This window comes from Ovis canadensis, chromosome 4 (assembly GCF_042477335.2).
Source record: "Ovis canadensis isolate MfBH-ARS-UI-01 breed Bighorn chromosome 4, ARS-UI_OviCan_v2, whole genome shotgun sequence".
In the NCBI taxonomy this organism is placed as follows: Eukaryota; Metazoa; Chordata; class Mammalia; order Artiodactyla; family Bovidae; genus Ovis; species Ovis canadensis.
The window spans coordinates 39,367,844-39,392,893 of NC_091248.1; the positions used below are offsets into that span (position 1 = coordinate 39,367,844).

The 25,050-nt window shown below is 38.4% G+C and overlaps 1 protein-coding gene across 4 annotated transcripts in view; it reads right to left on the minus strand.

Annotated features, from left to right (window-relative positions):
• CRPPA (CDP-L-ribitol pyrophosphorylase A) overlaps nucleotides 1-25,050 on the minus strand; it is a 373,607-nt gene that overhangs the window by 193,310 nt on the left and 155,247 nt on the right. For all 4 annotated transcript variants that reach the window (XM_069587589.1, XM_069587592.1, XM_069587591.1 and 1 more), the window contains one exon: nucleotides 14,405-14,502. In XM_069587589.1, coding sequence (XP_069443690.1) covers nucleotides 14,405-14,502 — 98 coding nt within the window. The remainder of the gene's footprint in view (nucleotides 1-14,404; nucleotides 14,503-25,050) is intronic.

The window sequence follows — 25,050 nt, forward strand, 5'->3', positions numbered from 1 at the left end:
GGTAGCAGCAGTCACAGTAATCTAACGAAACCTACAAGGCCGCATTTAGACCCGCCCCAGTCTCTTGCCCGCACCTCCCACCAGTCCACCTCCACTCCAGTCACACAAGTCTTACTGCAGAGCCCCTGAATGGAACTCTTTGAGGGTTTTCACATAATTGTCCCTTCTGTATTAAATAGCTAACTCCTGCGTACCACAGTCTGTGTGTTAGTCGCTCAGTCATGTGTGACTCTTTGAGACCCCATGGACTGTAGCCCGCCAGGCTACTCTGTCCATGGGATTCTCCAGGCAAGATTACTGGAGTGGGTTGCCATACCCTTCTCCAGGGGATCTTCCTGATCCAGGTCTCCCAGGTCTCTCTTAAAGGTAGATTCTTTACCATCTGAGCCACCAAGGAAGCCCCATTACCAGTCTAGCCTTAAATGAATGTCACATCTGCCAAGAGAGTCTCATTTACTGCTCTCTATTCACAATTTTTTTTGGGTGTTAGTTCTAAATCTAACATCACTATTTCCCAACACTTCATGGGAAATAGATGGGGAAACAGTAGAAACAGTGTCATACTTTATTTTGGGGGGCTCCAAAATCACTGCAGATGGTGACTGCAGCCATGAAATTAAAAGACGCTTACTCCTTGGAAGAAAAGTTATGACCAACCTAGACAGCATATTTAAAAGCAGAGACATTACTTTGCCAACAAAGGTTCGTCTAGTCAAGGCTATTGTTTTACCTGTGGTCATGTATGGATGTGAGATTTGGACTGTGAAGAAGGCTGAGCACCGAAGAATTGATGCTTTTGAACTGTGGTGTTGGAGAAGACTCTTGAGAGTCCCTTGGACTGCAAGGAGATCCAACCAGTCCATTCTGAAGGAGATCAGCCCTGGGATTTCTTTGGAGGGAATGATGCTGAAGCTGAAACTCCAGTACTTTGGCCACCTCATGCGAAGAGTTGACTCATTGGAAAAGACTCTGATGCTAGGGGAGATTGGGGGCAGGAGGAGAAGGGGATGACCGAGGATGAGATGGCTGGATGGCATCACTGACTCGATGGACTTGAGTCTGAGTGAACTCCGAGAGTTGGTGATGGACAGGGAGGCCTGGCGTGCTGCGATTCATGGGGTCGCAAAGAGTCGGACACGACTGAGCGACTGAACTGAACTGAACTGAAAGACATTCATGAACTAAGGAACTAATGAAAGACTAACTTTCCTACTTATAAATTCCTTACTATTCTCAGCACGGTATATAGCATGAATTATTTTTCAACAACAGTTGGGGAGAAGGGAAAAAGTTTCTTCCATTACTGTCTACTGCCCTGATGTACCTTCTGGAGATCTCTGTCTCTGAGGTAGCTTGGTTCTGTGAAATACTTCAGTCTCCTTAAAGAAATCAAGCCTGATAATCAAGACTGGAAATTTTACTTAGAGTGAAATATGCACATGAATGGAGGGTGGAAGAAGGGTTCTCTATTCAGTTAATTCTTTATTTCACCTTTTAGCTATCTCTTCCATGTGTTTGGCATGTATCATTACATTTGAGTTCAGATATTCAATACACTGAAGTATGGCTCACAATCTAGCGTGGATAATTATAATAAGCATATCCAATCTCTTCCTTTAGTTTCATAAGGAAATTTTCTTTCTTTTCATGCCAATAAAACAATCTTCCCATTGTGCACTGAGCAACTCCACACCTACATGGATCTGCCCTACAGATGCCTGGATTTCAGTAGTGTGACTTCACTGTTTACATAAGTTCTTTTCAAACTCAGACAAAAGCTCTGGGGGTAAAAATATTACAATATGTGGCATTTTGCATCTGTAAGTTATGGGCTGAAAATGCTATAAGGTAAATGTGCCCTTATAAAGGGAGAGAAAAATGACAGAAAACTGCTAATTACTTTCCCAAGGAGACTTCTTTCTGACCTTAGGTATAAGCCTTCTGTCAAACTTAAAATCTTTTCTTTCATCTTTTCTTAGAAAAGTATTCAGTAGTAGAAATCATAATGAATCAAGCAGCACCTACAGTCAATGAGTTACATAATCTTAGGACAAAGTATTAAGCCATAGGTCTCCCTATTTTTATTTATAAAATGAGAAGGAAGGTCATAGGTTTATTTTAAAGGATTAAGGTAGATATTATTCTCTCTAGAACATGGAGGGCACTCAATCATTGTTAGTGTTGTGACTGTTTATAACAGAAAACATTCTGATATAGTCCTTGTGGGGTTTAATAGTTTTTAGGCAAATTTAGGAGATAGGGCAGATTTAGCAGAAAGGAATGACATCTCCTCTTAAGGTCAACCAAGACTGCCTGAGTCAGTTAACAAGACACACGAACTTCCACTTTACAAGCTATACCTTCACTAGGCTCATTTCTTCTAAAATTCAGTCTATACTCAGTATGTTTAATCAGATTATACAACAGGTTATACGGCTATACTAAGGACTGATCATCATAAAAATATGAACAAATTAATCTTTAATTTTTTTCTTGGTTGGAATCTGAAAATTTGTTAGGCTGGCTTACATTAGACATTTAATTCAGGAGATTATATTCATTCCTTGGAGAGAGTATGTTCTCAGGCCATTAGTTTGGGCCAGTTGGTGCTCCTTGTCTGGCACTGATTCCAAAACTATTCAGCATTTCCTGATCAACTCTGCAATTTTTACACAGAATTTCTGGTAGACTTAAGTACTAAGGACTAGATTCCATATATTAATAGATTGTACCTACACTTATTTCCCTAGGGAATTATAGTTGAGATGGCTAATGTTCCCAAAGAGGAAAGTTTAGGTTCAATAAAGCAAATTTCTGATGTTCAGAGGAGACACAGGTCTATATATAGTCTGCCTCACAGGCCACAGATAAGGAGGATGGCAATACTAGTGGGCATTTTCTATTTTGCAACTTAGTAAGAGATTTATTTTTAGATAATAAGTTTGTGATAATCAGTCTCTAATACGCACCCCACAAAAATATCCACACTTCCCCATATGCACAATCTTGTATGATTCCCTCCTCTGGAGTGTGGGCTCGACATACAGACTTGATTCAAATCAACAGAATATGAAAGAATCAATGGAGTGTCAGTTTTCAGATTAGATTACAAAAGCACTGAGCCTTCGATCCTGAGTGCCATGTGGTGAGGCAGCCCTGTGGAGAAGCCCGCATTCAGGTGACTGAAACCTACTAATAACCAGGTGGGTGTGAGAGCAGAATCCACTTCCACATCAAGTCTTCAGCTTCGACTGCAGAGAACAGTCTACAGAGGTCAGACAGCTTGACTGATATCAGATGAAAGACCTTGAGTCAAAGGAACCTGGCTAAACTGTGCCTACATTTCTGACCCACAGAAACTGTGAGAGAGTAAATGTTTGTTAATTAAGGTCACTACATTTTGGGGTAACTTGTTATGCAGCAAACATGGTACAATATATAAGACAATGTTCAGCATAGTAATAAGAAGTCATGATCGTTTATCTAGTCACTTATTTATCTATTCAACATTCTATAAATGTCTGCCTTTTATCAAGACTGCATCATGATTTGGGAAGACTTCACATGGGGCTGTAGAGCCTCCACAGAACAAAAGAGAAGGATACATAAACCAGAATTCAGAGAAAAACAAGCAGGAAAAGCTTCCTGGGGGAAAATTATATCATGGGTGAAGGCCATGAGGCAGACAGTACTATCGCATCTGAGAAACTACAGAAAGTAAAGCTGGCCTGAAGAGGGCACAGTTATAGAGTGCAAAGCTCTTTGGCCAGGGTACCAGTTAAGATAGATTTGGTGTTACCTGAGTCCAAGTTCACCTCCATGTACCTGTGCTCCCCCTCCATAGCAATGTTAACGAGAACCATTTAAATATCCCCTCTATGTCCCAGTTCTTTCTTCTGGAAAATAAGGATAACAGTACACATTTCAAAAGGTTGTTAAGGGCATTTAAAGCTATGGCACCTAACACAAAATAAGTGCTGAAAATTGCTGGCTGTTATTATTGCCGTTTTTGTTATTTTTATTAGAAGTACTAGTAAGATGTGAGAGATCTTATGAGACATACCAAGGAATTTTCATACCACTTTAGAAGCAATGGAAAACCAAGAAACAGATTTGACTGGGGCATAATATCATAAGATGAACAGTTTATAATCATCATTCAAACAGCCCCATAAAGAATAAATCTGGGAAGAGTAACATTGAAGGCTGGTGGGGAGCTAACAGACTGTTACAGTAATCTCGACAAGAGTCATGGTGCATAGAACAGTGGCAGTGGTAATCAGGAGCAAAGGAACATAGGAAGGATAAATGAGAGGTAGAATTCAAATGCTCTGGAACTTCATTTGCTTTGCGAGTGAGATAGAGAATGAGTCAGACCTCACACAAGCTTTAGAAAACTAAGTAAATGATACCCATTTTCAGAAACTGATACCCCCAGTAGATGGAGGACTGGCTGGAAAAAGAATCTGTGAATGTGAAATATCATTGATATTTAAAGGACTTCTGATTGAATATACAGATCTGACATTCAGCAAAGTGATTAAACTCAGGGCTACAGAATATTTTGTGTCCCTAGCAAACAAAAGATCCATGAAGTCATCAACTTTTAAAAAAAAAGAAATATGTACATCCTTGTCTTGTTCCTGACTTTAGGGGAAATGCTTTCAATTTTTCACCATTGAGGATAATGTTTGCTGTGGGTTTGTCATATATAGCTTTTATTATGTTGAGGTATGTTCCTTCTATTCCTGCTTTCTGGAGAGTTTTTATCATAAATGGATGTTGAATTTTGTCAAAGGCTTTCTCTGCATCTATTGAGATAATCATACGGCTTTTATCTTTCATTCCACTTTCACCACTACTATTCAACATAGTTCTGGAAGTTTTGGCCAAAGCAATCAGAGCAGAAAAAGAAATAAAAGGAATCCAAATTGGAAAAGAAGAAGTAAAAGTGTCACTGTTTTGCAGATGACATGATCCTCTACATAGAAAAACCTAAAGACTCCACCAGAAAATTACTAGACCTAATCAATGAATATAGTAAACTTTCAGGATATAAAATCAACACACAGCTCCCTTGCATTCCTATACACTAATAATGAGAAAGTAGAAAAAAATTAAGGAAACAATTCCATTCACCACTGCAATGAAAAGAATAAAATACTTAGGAATCAGTTCAGTTCAGTTGCTCAGTCGTGTCCGACTCTTCGCAATCCCATGAATCGCAGCATGCCAGGCCTCCCTGTCCATCACCATCTCCTGGAGTTCACTCAGACTTACGTCCATCGAGTCCGTGATGCCATCCAGCCATCTCATCCTCTGTCCTCCCCTTCTCCTCCTGCCCCCAATCTCCCCCAGCATCAGAGTCTTTTCCAATGAGTCAACTCTTTGCATGAGATGGCCAAAGTACTGGAGCTTCAGCTTTAGCATCATTCCTTCCAAAGAAATCCCAGGGCTGATCTCCTTCAGAATGGACTGGTTGGATCTCCTTGCAGTCCAAGGGATCCTCAAGAGTCTTCTCCAACACCACAGTTCAAATGCATCAATTCTTCGGCACTCAGCCTTCTTCACAGTCCAACTCTCACATCCATATATGACCACAGGTAAAACCATAGCCTTGACTAGACGGACCTTAGTCGGCAAAGTAATGTCTCTGTTTTTAAATATACTATCTAGGTTGGTCATAACTTTTCTTCCAAGGAGTAAGTGTCTTTTAATTTCATGGCTGCAATCACCATCTGCAGTGATTTAGGAGCCCCAAAAAATAAAGTCTGCCACTGTTTCCACTGTTTCCCCATCTATTTCCCATGAAGTGATGGGACCAGATGCCATGATCTTCGTTTTCTGAATGTTGAGCTTTAAGCCAACTTTTTCACTCTCCTCTTTCACTTTCATCAAGAGGCTTTTTAGCTCCTCTTCACTTTCTGCCATAAGGGTGGTGTCATCTGCATATCTGAGGTTATTGATATTTCTCCCGGCAATCTTGATTCCAGCTTGTGTTGCTTCCATCTACCTAAAGAAACTAAAGATCTATATATAGAAAACTATAAAACACTGGTGAAAGAAATCAAAGAGGACACTAACAGATGGAGAAATATACTGTGTTCATGGATTGGAAGAATCAATATAGTGAAAATGAGTATACTACCCAAAGCAATCTACAGATTCAATGCAATCCCTATCAAGCTACCAAAGGTATTTTTCACAGAGCTAGAACAAATAATTTCACAATTTGTATGGAAATACAAAAAAACCTTGAATAGCCAAAGCAATCTTGAGAAAGAAGAATGGAACTGGAGGAATCAACATGCCTGACTTCAGGCTCTACTACAACGCCACAGTCATCAAGACAGTATGGTACTGGCACAAAGACAGAAATAGAGATCAGTGGAACAAAATAGAAAGCCCAGAGATAAATCCACACACATATGGACACCTTATCTTCAACAAAGGAGGCAAGAATATACAATGGATTAAAGACAGTCTCTTTAACAAGTGGTGCTGGGAAAACTGGTCAACCACTTGTAAAGGAATGAAACTAGATCACTTTCTAACACCACACACAAAAATAAACTCAAAATGGATTAAAGATCTAAACGTAAGACCAGAAACTATAAAACTCCTAGAGGAGAGCATAGGCAAAACACTCTCGAACATACATCACAGCAGGATCCTCTATGACCCACCTCCCAGAATATTGCAAATAAAAGCAAAAATAAACAAATGGGACCTAATTAAAATTAAAAGCATCTGCACAACAAAGGAAACTATAAGCAAGGTGAAAAGTCAGCCTTCTGAATGGGAGAAAATAATAGCAAATGAAGCAACTGACAAACAACTAATCTCAAAAATGTACAAGCAACTTCTGCAGCTCAATTCCAGAAAAATAAATGACCCAATCAAAAAATGGGCCAAAGAACTAAATAGACATTTCTCCAAAGAAGACATACAGATGGCTAACAAACACATGAAAAGATGCTCAACATCACTCATTATCAGAGAAATGCAAATCAAGACCACAATGAGGTACCATTTCATGCTAGTCAGAATGGTTGCGATCCAAAAGTCTACAAGCAATAAATGCTGGAGAGGGTGTGGAGAAAAGGGAACCCTCCTACACTGTTGGTGGGAATGCAAACTAGTACAGCCACTATGGAGAACAGTGTGGAGATTCCTTAAAAAACTGCAAATAGAACTGCCTTATGACCCAGCAATCCCATTGCTGGGCATACACACCGAGGAAACCAGAGTTGAAAGAGACACATGTACCCCAATGTTCATCGCAGCACTGTTTATAATAGCCAGGACATGGAAGCAACCTACATGTCCATCAGCAGATGAATGGATAAAAAAGCTGTGGTACATATACACAATGGAGTATTACTCAGCAGTCAAAGAAAATACATTTGAATCATTTCTAATGAGGTGGATGAAACTGGAGCCGATTATACAGAGCAAAGTAAGCCAGAAAGAAAAACACCAACACAGTATACTAACACATATATATGGAATTTAGAAAGATGGTAATGATAACCCTGTATGCGAGATAGCAAAAGAGACACAGATGTACAGAATAGACTTTTTGACTCTGTGGGAGAAGAAAAGGGCAGGATGATTTGGGAGAATGGCATAGACACATGTATAATATCATATAAGAAACAAATCGCCAGTCTAGGTTTGATGCAGGATACAGGATGCTTGGGGCTGGTGCACTGGGATAACCCAGAGGGATGGTATGGAGAGGGAGGTGGGAGGGGGGTTCAGGAGTGGGAACTTATGTACACCTGTGGCGGATTCATGTTGATGTATGGCAAAACCAATACAGTATTGTAAAGTAAAAAAAAAAAAAAAAAAAAGAAGAAATATGTACAAAAATGTAAAAATCATCAATAGAATCTTGAATCCTGCAAAAGAAACTTGGAAGAAGAAACCAAAAATGAACCAGGTTAATAGGAAAGACAAGATGTTACAGAATCCACTGGATAAGATTCCTTCTAGGAAAAAGAAGAGTATCATACAAGAGAGTCAAGGGGTACAATAGATAAGGTAAGAGCCCAATAAAGGTCTTATGGATTTCCCATAGAACGGTCAGTTGCTAAGGACCTCACTGACAGCAGTTCCCATGGAAGGTTGGGGTAGAAGCCAGGATGTGATGATTGAGGAACAAGAAGATAAATGATCCTAAAATTATGCAAGATTACTACAGGGTAATCTTGCTTTTAGAACTACTTCTTTGTTTTTATTTTAATGGAAGGAACATGTATCAATGGGGGAGGGAGAAGAGAAAAGCAAAATCAAAGCTCAGGAGAGGAAATAGTTTTAATGAAAAGGTGGCTACAGAAGCAAGGTTCTCGAAAGATCTGGTGCTTGGAAGATAAGAATGTTCTCATATTTAAGTATGTAATTACACTCTGAAGCTAGAGGCAAGATCATATCTAAGAGTGGAGGTACTAATGGTTGAGTTAGACCAGTGATTCTCAACTGGAGGGTGATTTTGCCCCACTCCAGGCAACCTTTAGCAATGTCTGAGAACATTTTGCTTGCTACAACCAGGGGGTATAACACTGTCAACTAGTGGGTAGAAGACAGGTACGCTGCTAAACTGTACAAGGTATAGGAAAGTTCCTCACAATATATTGTCCAAAATGCTATAGTGCTGACATTAAGAAACCTGGGTTAGACATTTAAGGAGAGGAAAAAGTTTAAATTATCCACTGAGGAGAACAAGGAGCTGATGATGGAATCATGGTACACTTACTTTACAATATTTAGTGCTCACTGCAAAATGAAAACCATCATTTTTAAATGACAATAATCTGCACTGGTGTGTAATTTTCTCCAGCAGTATTAAGATGAAATATAGGCTCAGAGAAGTGAAAAGTTAAATTGACAACATGAACAAGGTTTTACAAAACAGGTCTTAACAGAAGGACAAGAGAATCAGAGATACTGATAAAAGAGCCATGATCCACTAAAGTGAAGGATCATGGTATCCAAGTAAAGAAATGTATGAAACAAAAGGTAGCTGAAAGAGAGAAGATAGCAGGCTTTGAGTTTTCTATGAAATTTTAATATGTGCATTGAGAGTAATTGAGGAAAAGTAAAGAAAGATAAAACATTGCAGCCAGAAGTTAAAAAATAGCCTTAGTATTTATTTTTCAGCACAGTTAGGATGACAGCAACTCGTATCCACATGAGACCCAACAGGCAGACAGATGAAGAGCACTGAAAATAATGGACACTGGAACTGAGGATAGGACCTGAGAAGCTAGGTGATGGGAAAAAAATCACACAGCGCCAGTTATACACCACTGTGTGTATACCTAAATGTCATGTCATATCTTTATTTAAACAATGATTCAAAAAGATACATGGGCCCCAGTGTTCACTGCAGCACTGCGGGGGCCAGCGTGAGGAACGAGGCTTGGCATACGCAAAGGTGTGATCAAGCCTCAGGAAACCCCCTGTTCCCGAGCATCTAACCCCAAAACCAGAGTCTGTTTTATGCTCTCACCTACACCTCTGACTTTACGGGGGGCTCTCCCCCATAACCATTTCTCTCGGAGAAGGAGTAAACGTGCAGCTCCAAGGCAATAAAAATTCCTGGGCGTGACAAGACTGTTTCAGCTTAGGGACTGCTCTGAAGGTTATCTAGCCCACCTGTATAGGTTCATCCGGCCACATGTGATTGTTTACAGCCTCCCAACCTGAGAGGCACGAGATGTTTTAGACTTACTAAAGGCAAATTCTTTTGGGGAGTTAGAAATTATTAGTATAACTGGTTGGTTAGGAATTATATTGGTGAAGGGTTCTTCATTTGTTGTGTCAATAATTGCTGCTAATTCCCTGCTCTGGGTGGGACAAGGATGTCTCAGGTCAAACCTCTCTGCTGACAGACTAGCTTGTGTGACAGGATTATCCATACTGCTGCCACTAGGTACATGATTGTTTACTACCTCTCAACCATAAACAGCACAGAGAGTTTTGGAGTATTTTGAGAGTCTTAATTAGCACAGGGCTTTTTCTTCTTGTCGAGTCAATGATTGCCACCAGGCCTCCATATCCTTAGGCACCTGGGAATATATTAATCAATGTATTTGGAATATAGAAAAGGAAATATAGTAGTTTTTGATGTTAGCAATACTAGACTTTTTGAGTTAATGGATTTTCTCTTTTGTAATAGATCACTGTACTTTGTTATAAATCACTGTGTCCTTGCTATGTGAAAATATAACTTTATCATATCTTAAGACTAAATAGATCTTAAGGGGAGCATTGGTGAAAGGATTTTCAGTTGTTGGGCTGATATTTGCTGCTAAATCTCCATGTTCCCTACCCTTATAATGAATATAACTAGCATATAGGAAGAAATAAGTATTAACCTTTAAGCAAATAGGAGAAATAAGTATTAACCTTTAAGACTAATCATGTTAACCTTGGGTTAAATAAATTTCTTTCTTGATTGTAACTCACTACACCCTCACCCTATAGGAATGTAACTTTATTTGGAGGGTGGTGCCTGGTTTAAGAAAAAACACCCTTGGAAGAAATAAGTTTTTTGGTTATCAGAAAGAAAGGATCATAAAATGTCAGCAGGTCTCACTCATGGCCAGAAGATGATGTACCTTTTTTATACATTTATGTGAAGCACCTGATTTTGATAAAGGTCAGGACTGCTGACTCCTGCGTGACTCTGTATTCATCCCTATGTGTAACAAAAGGTATACAAGCAAACCCAAAAATAAAGAAATCGGATCAGTTTCTGGAAAGACTGATTCCCCCATGTCGCTTCTTTCTTGCTCCCGTTTTTCTGGCTGAATTCCCATCTGGAGCATGGATGCTATTCCACATAATCCAAGTTATTCAGCCTCTTTTTCTCCACTAATCTTCCTACTACGCTATCCATTTCTAATCTCTCTATATCTGTGATTAAATATGTATTTTTCCAAAGACGCCGACTCCGTCCCCACCTTCGAATCACCCTGGATCCAATGGGGCTGGACCCCGGCACAGCACTATATACAATTGCCAGGACATGAGAGAAACCTAAATGTCCACTGAAGGAAGAAAGGATAAAAAAGATATGGTACATACAGAAAAAAGAATATTCCTCAGCCATAAATAATAAAATAATGCCATTTGCAACGATCTGGATGGATCTAGAGATTGTTACACTGAGTGAAGTAAGTCAGATACAGAAAGACAAGTATCATATGATATCACTCATACGTGGAATCTAAAAAAAAAAAAATGCTACAAATGGTCTTAACAAAACAGAAATGAGTCACAGATGTAGAAAACAAACTCATGGTTACCAGAGGGGAAAGAGGGGCATAGATAAATTGGAGATTGGAATTGACTATACACACTATTATAAAAAAAAAAAAAAAGCACTAAGTCATGTCCAACTGTTGCAGTCCCATGAACTGTGGCCTGCCAGGCTCCTCTGTCCATGGGATTCTCCAAGCAAGAATACTGGAGTGGGTTGCTATTTCCTTCTCCAGGGGAACTTCCTGACCCAGGAATTGAACCCAGGTCTCTCTGGCACTGCAGGCAGATGCTTTACAGACTGAGATACGTGGGAAGCCCTACTATAAATAAAACAGATAACTAATAAGAACCTACCGTATAGCATAAGGAACTCTACTCAATAATCTGTAATGACTTATATGAGAAAAGAATCTTGAAAAGAGTATATATACATATCTGTATAACGGATCCACTTTGCTGTACAGCAGAAACACAACATTGTAAATCAACTATACACCAATAAAAATTAAAACAACAAAACAACAAGCAATGAATAAATAGAAATTTCTGTCAAAACAGAGCTGGGAGACCAGAATGGGGAGATCTCACAACCTGCTACTACAGTCTGCTCTACAAGAGCAAGCACTCATCTTTCCTGGAGAGGACTCAGTAAATGGAAACCCATGGTCTGTCTGTTCACTCTAGCCCTCGCAACTTCCTTTTCCCTTCTATAAAAGTGTTCTTCCCTTGCTATGCGGGTACTTACTTGTGGCTTGTCATGGTTGCAGACCACAAATTTCACTCCTCTGTTTACCCCAAAGAAACCTATCTTTGCTGAAGAAAGATATGGCAGTCTGCTTTAGGTCAATAATTACCAAACATATACAGGAAAAGCAGGAACAAAAAGAGACTACCACAACAATTTTTTAACAAAAAGGACTCTTCGTAGTCTCTAACACTGAGAAGATCAAGGGATAAATCACATACGATCCAACAGTTGGGTGCTCAGCAAGAGTATTGAACCCATTTTTAGAACCCAGCTTTCTAAACCAAGGGTTGATAGCCAAAGTTCCAGGCAGTCTTTCAGGGTCCCATCCTATTGGTTTCTGCACTGAGTGGGTAGAGCATGAATGAAATTATCCAAGAGTAGAAGATTATTTTTCAGGCAAAATGTTGCCAGTGTCCAAACTATTGCCTCAGGAGGTCAGACAATGGTAAGTTATCTACACTTAAATATCCACCAGGACACAGCAATGGAATTAGGGCACAGAATTTTTTTTTAATTTTTATGTTTACTTTATTTTACTTTACAATACTGGTTTTGCCATACATTGACATGAATCCACCACGGGTGTACATGAGTTCCCAAACATGAACCCCCCCTCCCACCTCCCACCCCATATCATCTCTCTGGATCATCCCCGTGCACCAGCCCCAAGCATCCTGTATCCTACATCAAACATAGACTGGCGATTCATTTCTTACATGATCGTATACATGTTTCAATGCCATTCTCCCAAATCATCCCACCCTCTCCCTCAGAGTCCAAAAGTCCACTCTACACATCTGAGGGCACAGAATTTAGAAACAGATTCTTAGCAGTGAATTCAAGACACAGAACAAGAACAAGATGCTAAAATTTCCAGCAACAGAAGTAGAATACCTAGAGTCTACAGATAGAAGCAACATGGAAAAGAAGAATGTATTATATAACCTTAAAACTCAAGAGACAGCCAGATAGCTGCCATTTCTTTTCAGCTTTAAATTGTTGCTCCAAATGCTACTGGTAGAATTTAGCACTGACTGCCATCAAAACCACCAAGGGGAGCTTGTTGAAAACTGACATTCTAGAACTCATCCCAGATGATTCACTAAATGTTTACACATTTCAAGAATCTATGTATTTAGCAGTTCATGGATTTAACACAGGACTGAAATTTGGAAACTAGTAGTATTTACTACTTAGACATGCAGTCAATGACCATGAAATTGGGCAAACTCTAGGATATAGTGAGGGACAGTGAGCCCTGGCATGCTGCAGTCCATGAGGTCTCAAAGAGTGAGACAAGACAAAGCGATGCAGCAAACACAAGGATTTACTACCTAATACTGTCACACCTTCATCTCAACTCATCAAGTCTATTTTAGTTCCTATTCACTGAAAACTTATGATATGGCAGATGCTTTTCTAAGTGCATTAAAATACAATTTTAAAGTTCAACTGCCCCAACAACTTGACAATGAAGATATCATTAACATTTTCAATTTAAGATAAGAAAATTAGGCAATACAACAGACATCTAAGCACCAGCAGCCTGATACCAGAGCCTGTTCTCTGTACTGCTACCATGATAAAACTAGCCTACTAAAATAAACTTGTTCCTTTTACTTTCAACTAGAATTCTGTATGTTGTTGAAAAGTCATCATACATTGACCATAAACTTGGGCAGTTACACAATTTAATGAAAACAAGAAAACTGTGGAAAACTTAATACAAATTAGTTTGGCAAGCGAAACATTTCAAAACACAAGATTATCATAAAAATAATGGATGTCCTTAGGGGTAAAAGTAGTACATAATTCCTATACTCCCCCTCACACCCACTACTACTTCTGCATTTCCTTAACCCTAATATTAAATATGAGGTTAACTTGGACATTGACCAGTTCAGAAAAAGGAGGTGGCAGCAAGAAATACACATTCACCTCTTCAGTATCATAATTATCCTATCTTTTGCAAATGTGTTTGTCTCTTTTTTTCTCTCAATCTAGTTTCTTCATGTTTTCAATGAATTTTAGTTAAGTATGTAGAATGCACTAGACACTGTGGCTCTCAAGACAAGTGTCAAGCTCACAGGGGCCCAAGTGTACCAGGGCAGGGGGTGTTTCTAAAGAAGCCACACTGACTCTTAATTTTAAAGGAGAAACAGAACTCAGAGGATGAAGTTAGGGAGGAAGACCAGAAGAGAGCAGATGAAAGGAATGGACTATATCTCAAGTCAAAAGTATAGGAAAAACAAAGAATTCCGTTAAAGTAAAATAAGAAAATTAGCTTGAAAGCATTTTCATGCCTTCTAAGAGAAGCCATCTTTGTACAACTAAAGTATGTGGCAATCTAATATCATTCATCAAACTGGATCTTTGAATACTTACATTTAATTCCGTTTTTAGCATTTCTTCAAGACAACGACCTACATGTTCTTCATCTTCTTTTGTGTCCATAACTACACAAACTTGTTGTGAAATTCTTTCTGAAATAAAAAAGAGATGAAATTTTAAGCTTCAAACAGATTATGAAACAAAGCCCTAGTACACTGAAACCTATACTTACCTGCTATTCATAAGTACTGAATAGGGGCTTGTGGGCTTTGGGCCAAGTGAAGTGACCTGAACTACACAGAGATATTCTTGACTCATTAACCAATCAAGCCAGTAAATCTATGTATTTAACATTTTGTGGGTAGATAACTGGGACATCATGTAAGCAACAGAAATAAGAGATCTTCAGAAACATCTCAAGAGAGTAACTGGAGGCGATAACTCTTTTGCTCAAGACTTCAGTCCTTCTGCATTTACAAGGAATCCCCCCAGGATCTGGTGGAATCCCTTCTCTCAAGCAGATCCTCTCTTTAGGCCATCAGATATCTCCTGCATACAGTTCACTGTGCCATCTGGTACCTGGATGACACACAGCATTTTCCTTGCCATTCCTTTAGGTTCAGTCAATTCAATTACATTCCTGCCTCTTTAACTATTATCACACGTTAAAATAGCCAAACATAGATATTCTCCAAGTTTGGAAGGCTGGAAATTATATAATTTAAAATCATAAGCTGTATGACATAGAGATAGTCACCTTGGTAAACCTTGGATACACTCTCACAAAATATACACAGTTCTCCTTTATAGCAGATATAAAATACTAAGAAAAGGCTTTATTACTACCAATTTAAGATAATATTTCATGGCATTATGTCAAGGACTTTTTTAAAAAGCCTAATTTTAAATAGGAGTCCCAAATCAAAGTAGGTTTAACACTTGACCCAGCTGCTTCTGGGTCCATATAACAGGCTTTCTATAAACACTGTTCTAGCAATAGTTAATGATTCATCCAAACAAAGCTGAGAATGACAAACCATTTAAAATAATGTCACCAGTTAATGGTATTCCTACTACTATCCACTTCCCACTTATCAAGAGTATTACATGTTCCAAGAGTCATACCCTATAGTCACATCAATTCTCATGATGATCCTGCAAACAGTATTATTGTGAATCTATAAAACAGATTAAGGAAACTTTACTTCAGAGAAACAACATAACTTGCCCAAGATCACCGGGTTATGATTAGAAGAAAAAGAATCCAAATCTGAAGAAATTAAGCACACAAACACACAGCTATTCTACAGCACTAAAATGAAAAGAGTTATCTGACATAAACTGAACATCAAGGATTTTCCTATGAAAGTTCCTAATGTTTCATAGTCATTATCCCATTTAATGGCTCAAAATAAATATGCATTATTAGCTAAGTATTATAATTCCTGTTTTTACTCATCACAAGGTACTTAGACCCAGGTCGTTCCAAAGCTTGTGCTTTTCCTATCATGCTGTCTACCTTATAATAATTATAATTATTATGATTATATTATAAATATTATAAATATCATAATTATAATTGTAAGTATTTTATAATAACATAATTATACAAATAATAAGAATGTTTCACATTATTTCACATTCACTCTTTTACATCCTACAAATTCAAGAAAACTAATGCAGGCACAGTAATTTAAATGGATTGAGAAGATACTACTATACTGAAAATGGAGCTGCTATAATATCTTAAAATCATTTTATCCTTTTAGACTGTGTTCACCCATCAGTAAGGCTCCTACCAAGTTGAAAATGTCTATACTTTTCTGTTACATGAGCCAAGACATGGAAGCAACCTAAACTTTCATCAACAGAGGAGTGGATAAAGAAGATGTGGTACATATATACAATGGAATATTACTCAACCACTAAAAAGAATGAAATAAAGCCATTTGCAGCAATGGTAAATAGACTGTCATAATGAGTGAAGGAAGTCAGACAGAAAAGGAGAAATATTGTTTGACATCCCATATGTGTGGCATCTAAAAAAAAATGACATGAACTTATTTACAAAATAGAAACAGACTCAAATAACAAATTTACAATTGCTAGGGGAATGGAGGGAAGGGGTAGTTAGGGAGTTTGGGATGGACACATACACACTGCTATATTTAAAATGGATCGCCAACAAGGACCTACTGTATAGCACATGGATCTGTGTTCAATGTAATGTGGGAGCCTGGAAGAGAGTAGAATTTGGGGGAGAACTGGATACCTTTGTATGTATGGCTGAGTCCCTTCATTGTTCACTTGAATCACAACATTGTTAGTCAGCTGCACCCCAACACAAAATAAAAGGTTTTAAATACAGGAGCCTAATTAAATATAATTAAGAACACAAATGAATGGTCAAGATAGTAAGTACTATGGAACATCACTGCAATTAGAAAGATAACTTGGTTGACAATATTAGATGATTCTTTACACTAACATGAGCTAGGAGTTCACACTTGAAAGGTGAGTAAGTTTTGCTTAGTGGAAGCAAGGGGCTTTGAAAGCTATAAAGAGAAACAACATTTTTTTTAAAACAATATTTTGGGGGTAGAAAGATTATAAGCATGAAGTTACTGTGATAAGATACAAGATTTTGATAAAATACAATAAGAACTCAAAAAACCATGGAATGATTCAGCAATGAATGCTGTGAAGCCAGAACGTAATGGTTGCATGCTGTTCTGAACACTTGAGTGTCCTGAAAGCTTTAGATCAGAAGGTTATAGTTATTGCTTGTAACTATAATATAAGCAATAGCTTTTGAAAACCAAGTTAATTCAAATATGTGTTATAGTCTCTCAAATATTTGGAGAAATATTTGGACATTATAACATCCTAGTAAAAGTCTGATTATATTTCCAAATATTTCTTTCACATACCAAAAACTTATAATAAAAAATCTAATGTGTAAGCATCAAGTAACTCACTACATATCAGTTCAGTTCAGTTGCTCAGTCATGTCCGACTCTTTGCGACCCCATGAATCACAGCACGCCAGGCCTCTCTGTCCATCCAGCTCCCAGAGTTCACTCAGACTCACATCCATCGAGTCAGTGACGCCATCCAGCCATCTCATCCTCTATCGTCCCCCTCTCCTCCTGCCCCTAATCCCTCCCAGCATCAGAGTCTTTTCCAATGAGTCAACTTTTCACAGGAGGTGGCCAAAGTACTGGAGTTTCAGCTTTAGGATCATTCCTTCCAAAGAAATCCCAGGGCCGATCTCCTTCAGAATGGACTAGTTGGATCTCCTTGCAGTCCAAGGGACTCTCAAGAGTCTTCTCCAACACCACAGTTCAAAAGTATCAATTCTTCGGTTCTCAGCTTTCTTCACAGTCTAACTCTCACATTCATACATGACCACTGGAAAAAACATAGCCTTGACTAGATGGACCTTAGTTGGCAAGGTAATGTCTCTGCTTTTGAATATGCTGTCTAGGTTGGTCATAACTTTCCTTCCAAGGAGTAAGTGTCTTTTAATTTCATGGCTGCAGTCACCATCTGCAGTGATTTTGGAGCTCCCCCCCGCCAAAAAAAAGTCTGACACTTGCTCTAATTTTCTTGAAGAGATCTCTAGTCTTTCCCATTCAGTTGTTTTCCTCTATTTCTTTGCATTGATCGCTGAGGAAGGCTTTCTTGTCTCTCCTTGCTATTCTGTGGAACTCTGCATTCACATGGGTATATCTTTCCTTTTCTCCTTTGCTTTTCGCTTCTCTTCATTTCACAGCTATTTGTAAGGCCTTCCCAGACTACATATACATTGAATACGATGGCACCACTATAATTCTTACTAATTTATAAGATAATACATAAACAATACTTATTTTATTTATTTATTTATTTATTTTTTATTTTTTACCGTCACCTTCAATATTATTCATCTCTAAAAGGATGCTGGTCAGCGTTCCAGGGATGCCCCACACACTGGCATGAAACAGCAAGGCTTTCTTCTCAATAGCTTCACTACCCCCACTTTGGCACAGCCCCAAGAACCACATGATGGTAAGAATCACCCACCAAATGTTGTTAGCCATAGTGAAAAAAATAGAGTCTCATAAAAAGCATGATACAGGCTTTGTTATGAGATCCTTGGGTCACTGTGGAAGCCTTACACTGTGCAGGGCTGGATGTACTGCAGGCGACTCGGTCCTCAAGCAAAAACCCAATAAAGAAAATTAATGACACCATCATGTAGCAGACGGCATACATTATAATGGGTCTTTCAGGATAACGGAATCTTATCACATCAATCAAAAAAGTTTAAAAAGTAAACAACCTGGCAGAGAGGCAAATGACTGAAATTAATCCTATGAAATACCGAGCAAATGAAAGCTCTCCCCTCCTGAAGCACATATTTGGACAAGTAGGTGAACAATCATGCGTGTGCAAAACGGAACAGCCAAGATTAGGATCGATTTTCAACTCTCGGGGACACCAAAAGCCATAGTCCCTCTGCACTGCCACTGAGGCTCCTTCTGTAGGGTCGCCAGCTAAATTCAGGTCCACCAGCTGAGGATATGGCTCACCACAATCTGGGAACCTCCATTGCTAAAACTGCCATCTGTTGGTTATAGTGATTCAGAAGATTGGGAGTGAAAGCAGTGTTATAAGGCAAATCCTGGCACATCCTCAAGGTAATAGGCTCAAAGAAAACAAACTATGCCCACCTATATGGCCCACAAACATAGTCAAGGGCCACAGACAGAAGACAATCCAACTCATAGCCATGCTTTCTCGATGGAATGGGATTCAGATGATCTGGCCTACTCAATATGTATTTTAGATCTTTGTACACCTGCAGGTCTCAGCTTGAAAGGATTTCTTCTATCTTACTGTTAAGTTCTTCAAACAGAATTACTCTTTGCACTGTCAGAGGTGTGTTAGCTTGGTCTCACAAAAGGCATTTGTTTTTGGTTTCACAATATGGGAAAATGACATCATCTTGCCTCTTTTCATTTTATTACATCGGATACCATGTGGTCAACGTGTCAAGTTGATCAACCACATTCCCAAACAACAGATTCCATCTTAGGAGACTCAGAACTATTTCTTCCTTTGACTGAAATATCTGACACCTCGGGGCCGGGCTCCCGGAGGGCTGCGGTGCCGGCAGGGGCGGCCACAGGTCCCTCAGGTAAATGGAGCCAGCGAGGACCACCAGCCTGCACCTCGGAGCCTAAACAATACTTTTTAAAACAAAACACGACGTATGCAGATATTCCTTCTTTGTTGCATCATATATCCTTTACCGAATTCCAAGTTCTATCAAGTGTAAATCAACAATAAATTTAACTGACATCATCTCCCTTCAAAAATGAAGTACAGTTAGCCCTTGAACATGGGTTTTATCTGCGAAGGACCCACTTATACACAGTTTTTCAACAGAAAATAGTATAGTTCTTGGTACGGTGCTATATAATCCACAGTTCGTTGAGCCAAGAGACAAGGAAGACCAACTGTAAACTACATGTGGATTTTCAGTTCTGTGGAGGGTCAGTGCCTCTAATACCCATGTTGTCCAAAGATCAACTGTATAAGTAAAATGGAGTAATTCAAAATCTATGATATTAATTTTATGCCATGTGTCAGCTGTTCTAAAAAGAAAGCTTTTTCGGGGGTGGAATCTTTGCAATAAATTTTACAATAAATTTGCTCAAAATCACCTGCTTTTTAGACAAAAATGACACCTTTAAAATATCAAGGTTTTCAATTATGAATATATTTCTTTATTTAATATCTTCCTAAGTTTTTCTCAAAGCTTTATAATCTCCAGTACAGAGTCCTTTAGTAATGTTTGCTAAATATCTAAACAACTTTGTTGATGCTATTGCAAATAACATTTTATTACATTTTCTCTTTGTTGATACACAAAAACATATTAAGATTTTTATACAGTTTTTGTATTCAGTAACTGTGCTAAATGCACTTATAAATTCTAAGAGTTTACAACTTATTTCCAATTTTTTACATACAAAAACATGTCAATTGTGAATAAAATTTTATCTCCTTTTTTCTAACTCATAATGTTTTAATCTGATAATGCAATCTTTGGAATATTGCTCCTATGTTTATGACAAAAATTAGCCTGTAATTTTTTTCTTCTAAGGTCCTTGTCAGATTTTCACTAAACATTTATACTGCCTTCATAGGATAAATTGGAAAATTGTTCTCTCTTTTTCTGTTTTCTGGAAAAATGTGTTCAGTCACTCAGTTGTATCCAACTTTGCGACCCCATGGACTGCAGCATGCCAGGCCTCCCTGTCCATCACCAACTCCTGGCGTTTACTCAAACTCATGTCCATTGAGTCAGTGATGCCATCCAACCCTCTCATCCTCTGTAATCCCCTTCTCCTCCTGCCTTCAATCTTTCCCAGCATCACGTCTTTTCAAATGAGTCCATTCTTCTCATCAGGTGGCCAAAGTATTGGAATCTCAGCTTTAGCATCAGTCCTTAGATGAATATTCAGGACTGATTTCATTTAGGATAGACTGGTTGGATCACCTTGCAGTCCAAGGGACTCTCAAGAGTCTTCTCCACCACCACAGTTCAAAAGCATCAATTCTTTGGCACTCAGCTTTCTTCATAGTCCAACTCTCTCATCCATACATGACTACCAGAGAAACTATAGCCTTGACTAGACGGACCTTTATTGGCAAAGTAATGTCTGCTTTTTAATATGCTGTCTAGGTCGGTCATAACTTTTCTTCCAAGGAATAAGTGTCTTTTAATTTCATGGCTGCAGTCACCATGAAATTGACGTTATTTGATGTAAATTGACATTATTTCTTCTTTTTAATGGTTTTGTAAAATTCACTGGGAAAAGCCAACTGCTTTTGTAGTAGCATTTTCAGTTAGATTCATGTCTTAAATGTATAGACTACTTTTCCTAGTTGTATTTGCTTATGAATGTGTTCATTTGATCTAAATTTAAGTCATCTAGCATAAAGCTGTAGGCTGAATGTTTGTGTTCCCTCCAAAACTCATATTGGAGCTTTAACCCGCAATGTGATAGTATTAGGAGGCAGGGTCTGTGGGAGGTAAATAGGTTTAGATAAAATCATGAGAGTGAAGTCCCCATGATGAGATTAGTGCCCTCATAAAAAGAGAAAAAGACACCAGATTTTCCTCTCTCATCCATGTAAGGATTCTGCAAGCCCAGATGAGAGCCCTTATCTGGGAAATAAATCTCCTAGCACCTTGATCTTGGACTTCCCAGCTTCCAGAACTGTGAGAAATACACTGTTGTTTAATCTACCCAGGCTACAGTATTTCATTATAGGGCTTCCCTGGTGACTCAGACAGTAAAGAATCTGCCTGCAATTTGGAAAACCCAGGTTTGATTCCAGGGTCCAGGAGATCCCTTGAAGAAAGGAACAGCTATTCACTCCAGTAATCTTGCCTGGAGAATTCCATGGACAGAGGAGCTGGGAGGCCACAGTCCATGGGGTCCCAAAGAGTCGAACATGACTGAGCAACTAACACTTTCACTTTAAGATGACCAACAAAGTGATTTACAACATCTCATTGCAATGTCTATGAGTTGCGCCAATGCTCTCTTTTCATTTCTGATGACAATTACTTGAGCCTTCAATATTTTTCATGTTGAATTTTGCCAAGGTTTTATCAACTTTATTAACATTTTCAAAAGAAAGTTTTATTGACTCTATCTTGGGCTTATTTTTTAAGTCCTGACTATTTTTTAAATCCTTACTATTTCCTTCAATATTTTCTTCATTCCACTATCTTTGGGTTTAATTCACTGTTCTAATTTCTTACAAAAGATGCTTCAATAGTGGGCTCTCTGCTTTTCCTTTTTTCTAACACTGTCAACCCTTGAACAATACAGGTTTAAACTGTGAAAATCCACTTACAGATGGCGTCTTTCCATATATACATTCTACAGTACTACACAACTGTGACTGGTTAAATCTGCAGAGGCAGAACCTCAGACACAGAAGGTCAACTGTAAAGTTACCCATAAATTTTACACTATATGGAAGGTGAGGTTCCAGCCCCCATGTTGTTCAAGGATCAAAACTTAAGGCTCTAATAACAGCTTAATCTATACATTAAACTTTGTGATATTTTTCAGTTTAAATTATTTCATTTTCATTTTTCTCACTGTATACATTTCTAATTTCCACTGTGATTTCTCATTTGACTCATGAGTTATTAATTTTTGTTTTTAATAGTCTGCTATTGTGCAATGAGTGGTCAAAAATTTAGCAGCCTAAAACACCAACTAATTAATTCACAATTCCATAAGGCAGACAGGAAAGAGAAAGAAAGAGCAAAGGAGAGCATGAGCATGCCCAAGGGGGCTCACACATAGAGAAACGATAAAGCAACAGGGGCAAGATGTAAAAAATCAGTGAAATGCTGATCTGCCTGAAACACAGGTGGAAGTTATATGTACTATTCTTACAGCTTCTAAGGGAGTCCCTGGTATCTCCACTGGTTAAGAATCCACCTGCAATGCAGGAGACCCCAGTTCAACCCCTGGGTCAGGAAGATCCCCTGAAGAAGAGACAGGCTGCCCACTCCAGTATCCGTGCGCTTCCCTGGTGGCTCAGCTGGTAAAGAATCTGTCTGCAATGCAGGAGTCCTGGGATTCCACCCCTAAGTTGAGAAGATTCCCTGGAGAAGAGAACGGCTACCCACTCCAGTATTCCAGCCTGGAAAATTCCTTGGGGTCGCAAAGAGTTGGACACAACCAAGTGACTTTCACTCAATCTGCATAAAAGACAGATGGAAGTTATATGCACTATTCTTACATCTTTTAAGTTTGAAAGTATATTAAATATTCAAATCCCCAAAACAAACAATACACGATTAAAAATAAATTTATATACACACATATACACATAGTCAGAGGCTTTAAAATTCATCTAAAGTTTTAATTATGTCAGGTGATGGATCTGTTACCTAATCTTATTGTGGTAATCATTTCACAATACATACAATCAACAAATATGACTGTATTTGATATACAACTTAAATTATATAAATTATATCTTTTTTTCACTCACTTTTTTAAATTTAAATTTATTTATTTTAATTGGAGGCTAATGACTTTACAATATTGTATTGGTTTTGCCATACATCAAGTAAATTCTCCTCTGTTCATTAAAGATCAATTGAGCAAAACATAAATAAGGGTCTAGATTCAAGACAATGTGACGTAATAATGAACAAAGTGAATCTTTTATTATGTGGTTTCTGTATTGCCTGCTGGTCTCAGTAATTCTCACTTATATTCTACACAGAGGTCTGTCCCAGTTGGCCACTTTCTTACAGTTTCTACAGTCCTTATCAATGTCCTTTACCACCAACAATGATTAATTTTCTGCCTGGCTGTGGTCATTTCAAGTCTAAACTAGGTTCAACTGGTTCTCAACCATGGTTGCACATAACAACTCTCAGTATCCTTTCTGCTTTGCCTTTTTATTTTTAAAATACATGTGTATAACTCAACCAACAAGGTTCTTGCCTCTATTTTTGAAGCTCCAAAAGTGATTTTGATGCTCAGCCAGGGTGAAAATCTCAGCTTACGCACTGCACTAATTTGCTATATTGTGAGACTTATAAAGATTTCTGTATCTTTAAAAATATACAAATTACCTACTATAGTTGGTTAATTCCCCCAAAGTGGTACAAATCTTTTTGAGTATAATCATTTGGGGGTATTTTTTCAGTGTTCTATCATGTGCATATTGTGGTCATTGCTGCTGCTAAGTCACGTCAGTCGTGTCCTCCTCTGTGCAACCCCATAGATGGCGGCCCACCAGGCTCTCGTCCCTGGGATTCTCCAGGTAAGAATAATGAAGTGGGTTGCCATTTCCTTCTCCAATTGTGGTCATTGGAGAATGAAAAGGTTAGTAAGAAAAAAAGGTACTGTGTTACTCATTTCCTTTGATATTTGGGGTGTGAAACTTTTAAAGAAACCCAAATCCACCCAACTCCTACACTGATCTGCATGACTCACTGGGGTTTACAATTTAGCCATGTCTTGCTCAATACTGTAAAGGCAATACCATAAGAATAAAATGCCATGTTTATATTTCAATTACAGGTATGAGTCACTTCTTGGTGTCTGATATTGGTGAAATTACTGAGGCAAATGCAGTTTTTCAAAATTTTATACAAATTTTATATCTGAAAAGATTCTACAAATAATATAGTCATATTTTGACAGCATTTTACATGTATGAAATGAGAAAGGGGACTAACAATTTCTATGTAAAGCCATTTTTTTCTATTAATATAAGGAGTCTATTCTGTGCTTAGTCACTTCAGTTGTGTCTGACACTTTGTGATCCCATGGACTGTAGCCCTCCAGGTTCCTCTGGCCATGGGATTCTCCAGGCAGGAATATTGGAGTGGGTTCCCATGCCCTCCTCCAGGGGATCTTTCCGACCCAGGGATTGAACTTGCATCTCCTGCATCTCTTGCGTTGCAAGTGGATTCTTTACCACTGAGCCATCAGGGAAGCCCAATATAAGGAGTTTATAAGTATCTAAAAGAAGATATGGGAATAATAAAAGATCCTATAGGAGGATTAATAAAGACTGTATGAGTTAACATATGTAAAGTTATGCATAATGCTTTGTACAAGTACTTCCCCAATAAATATTCACAGAATAAATGCTTT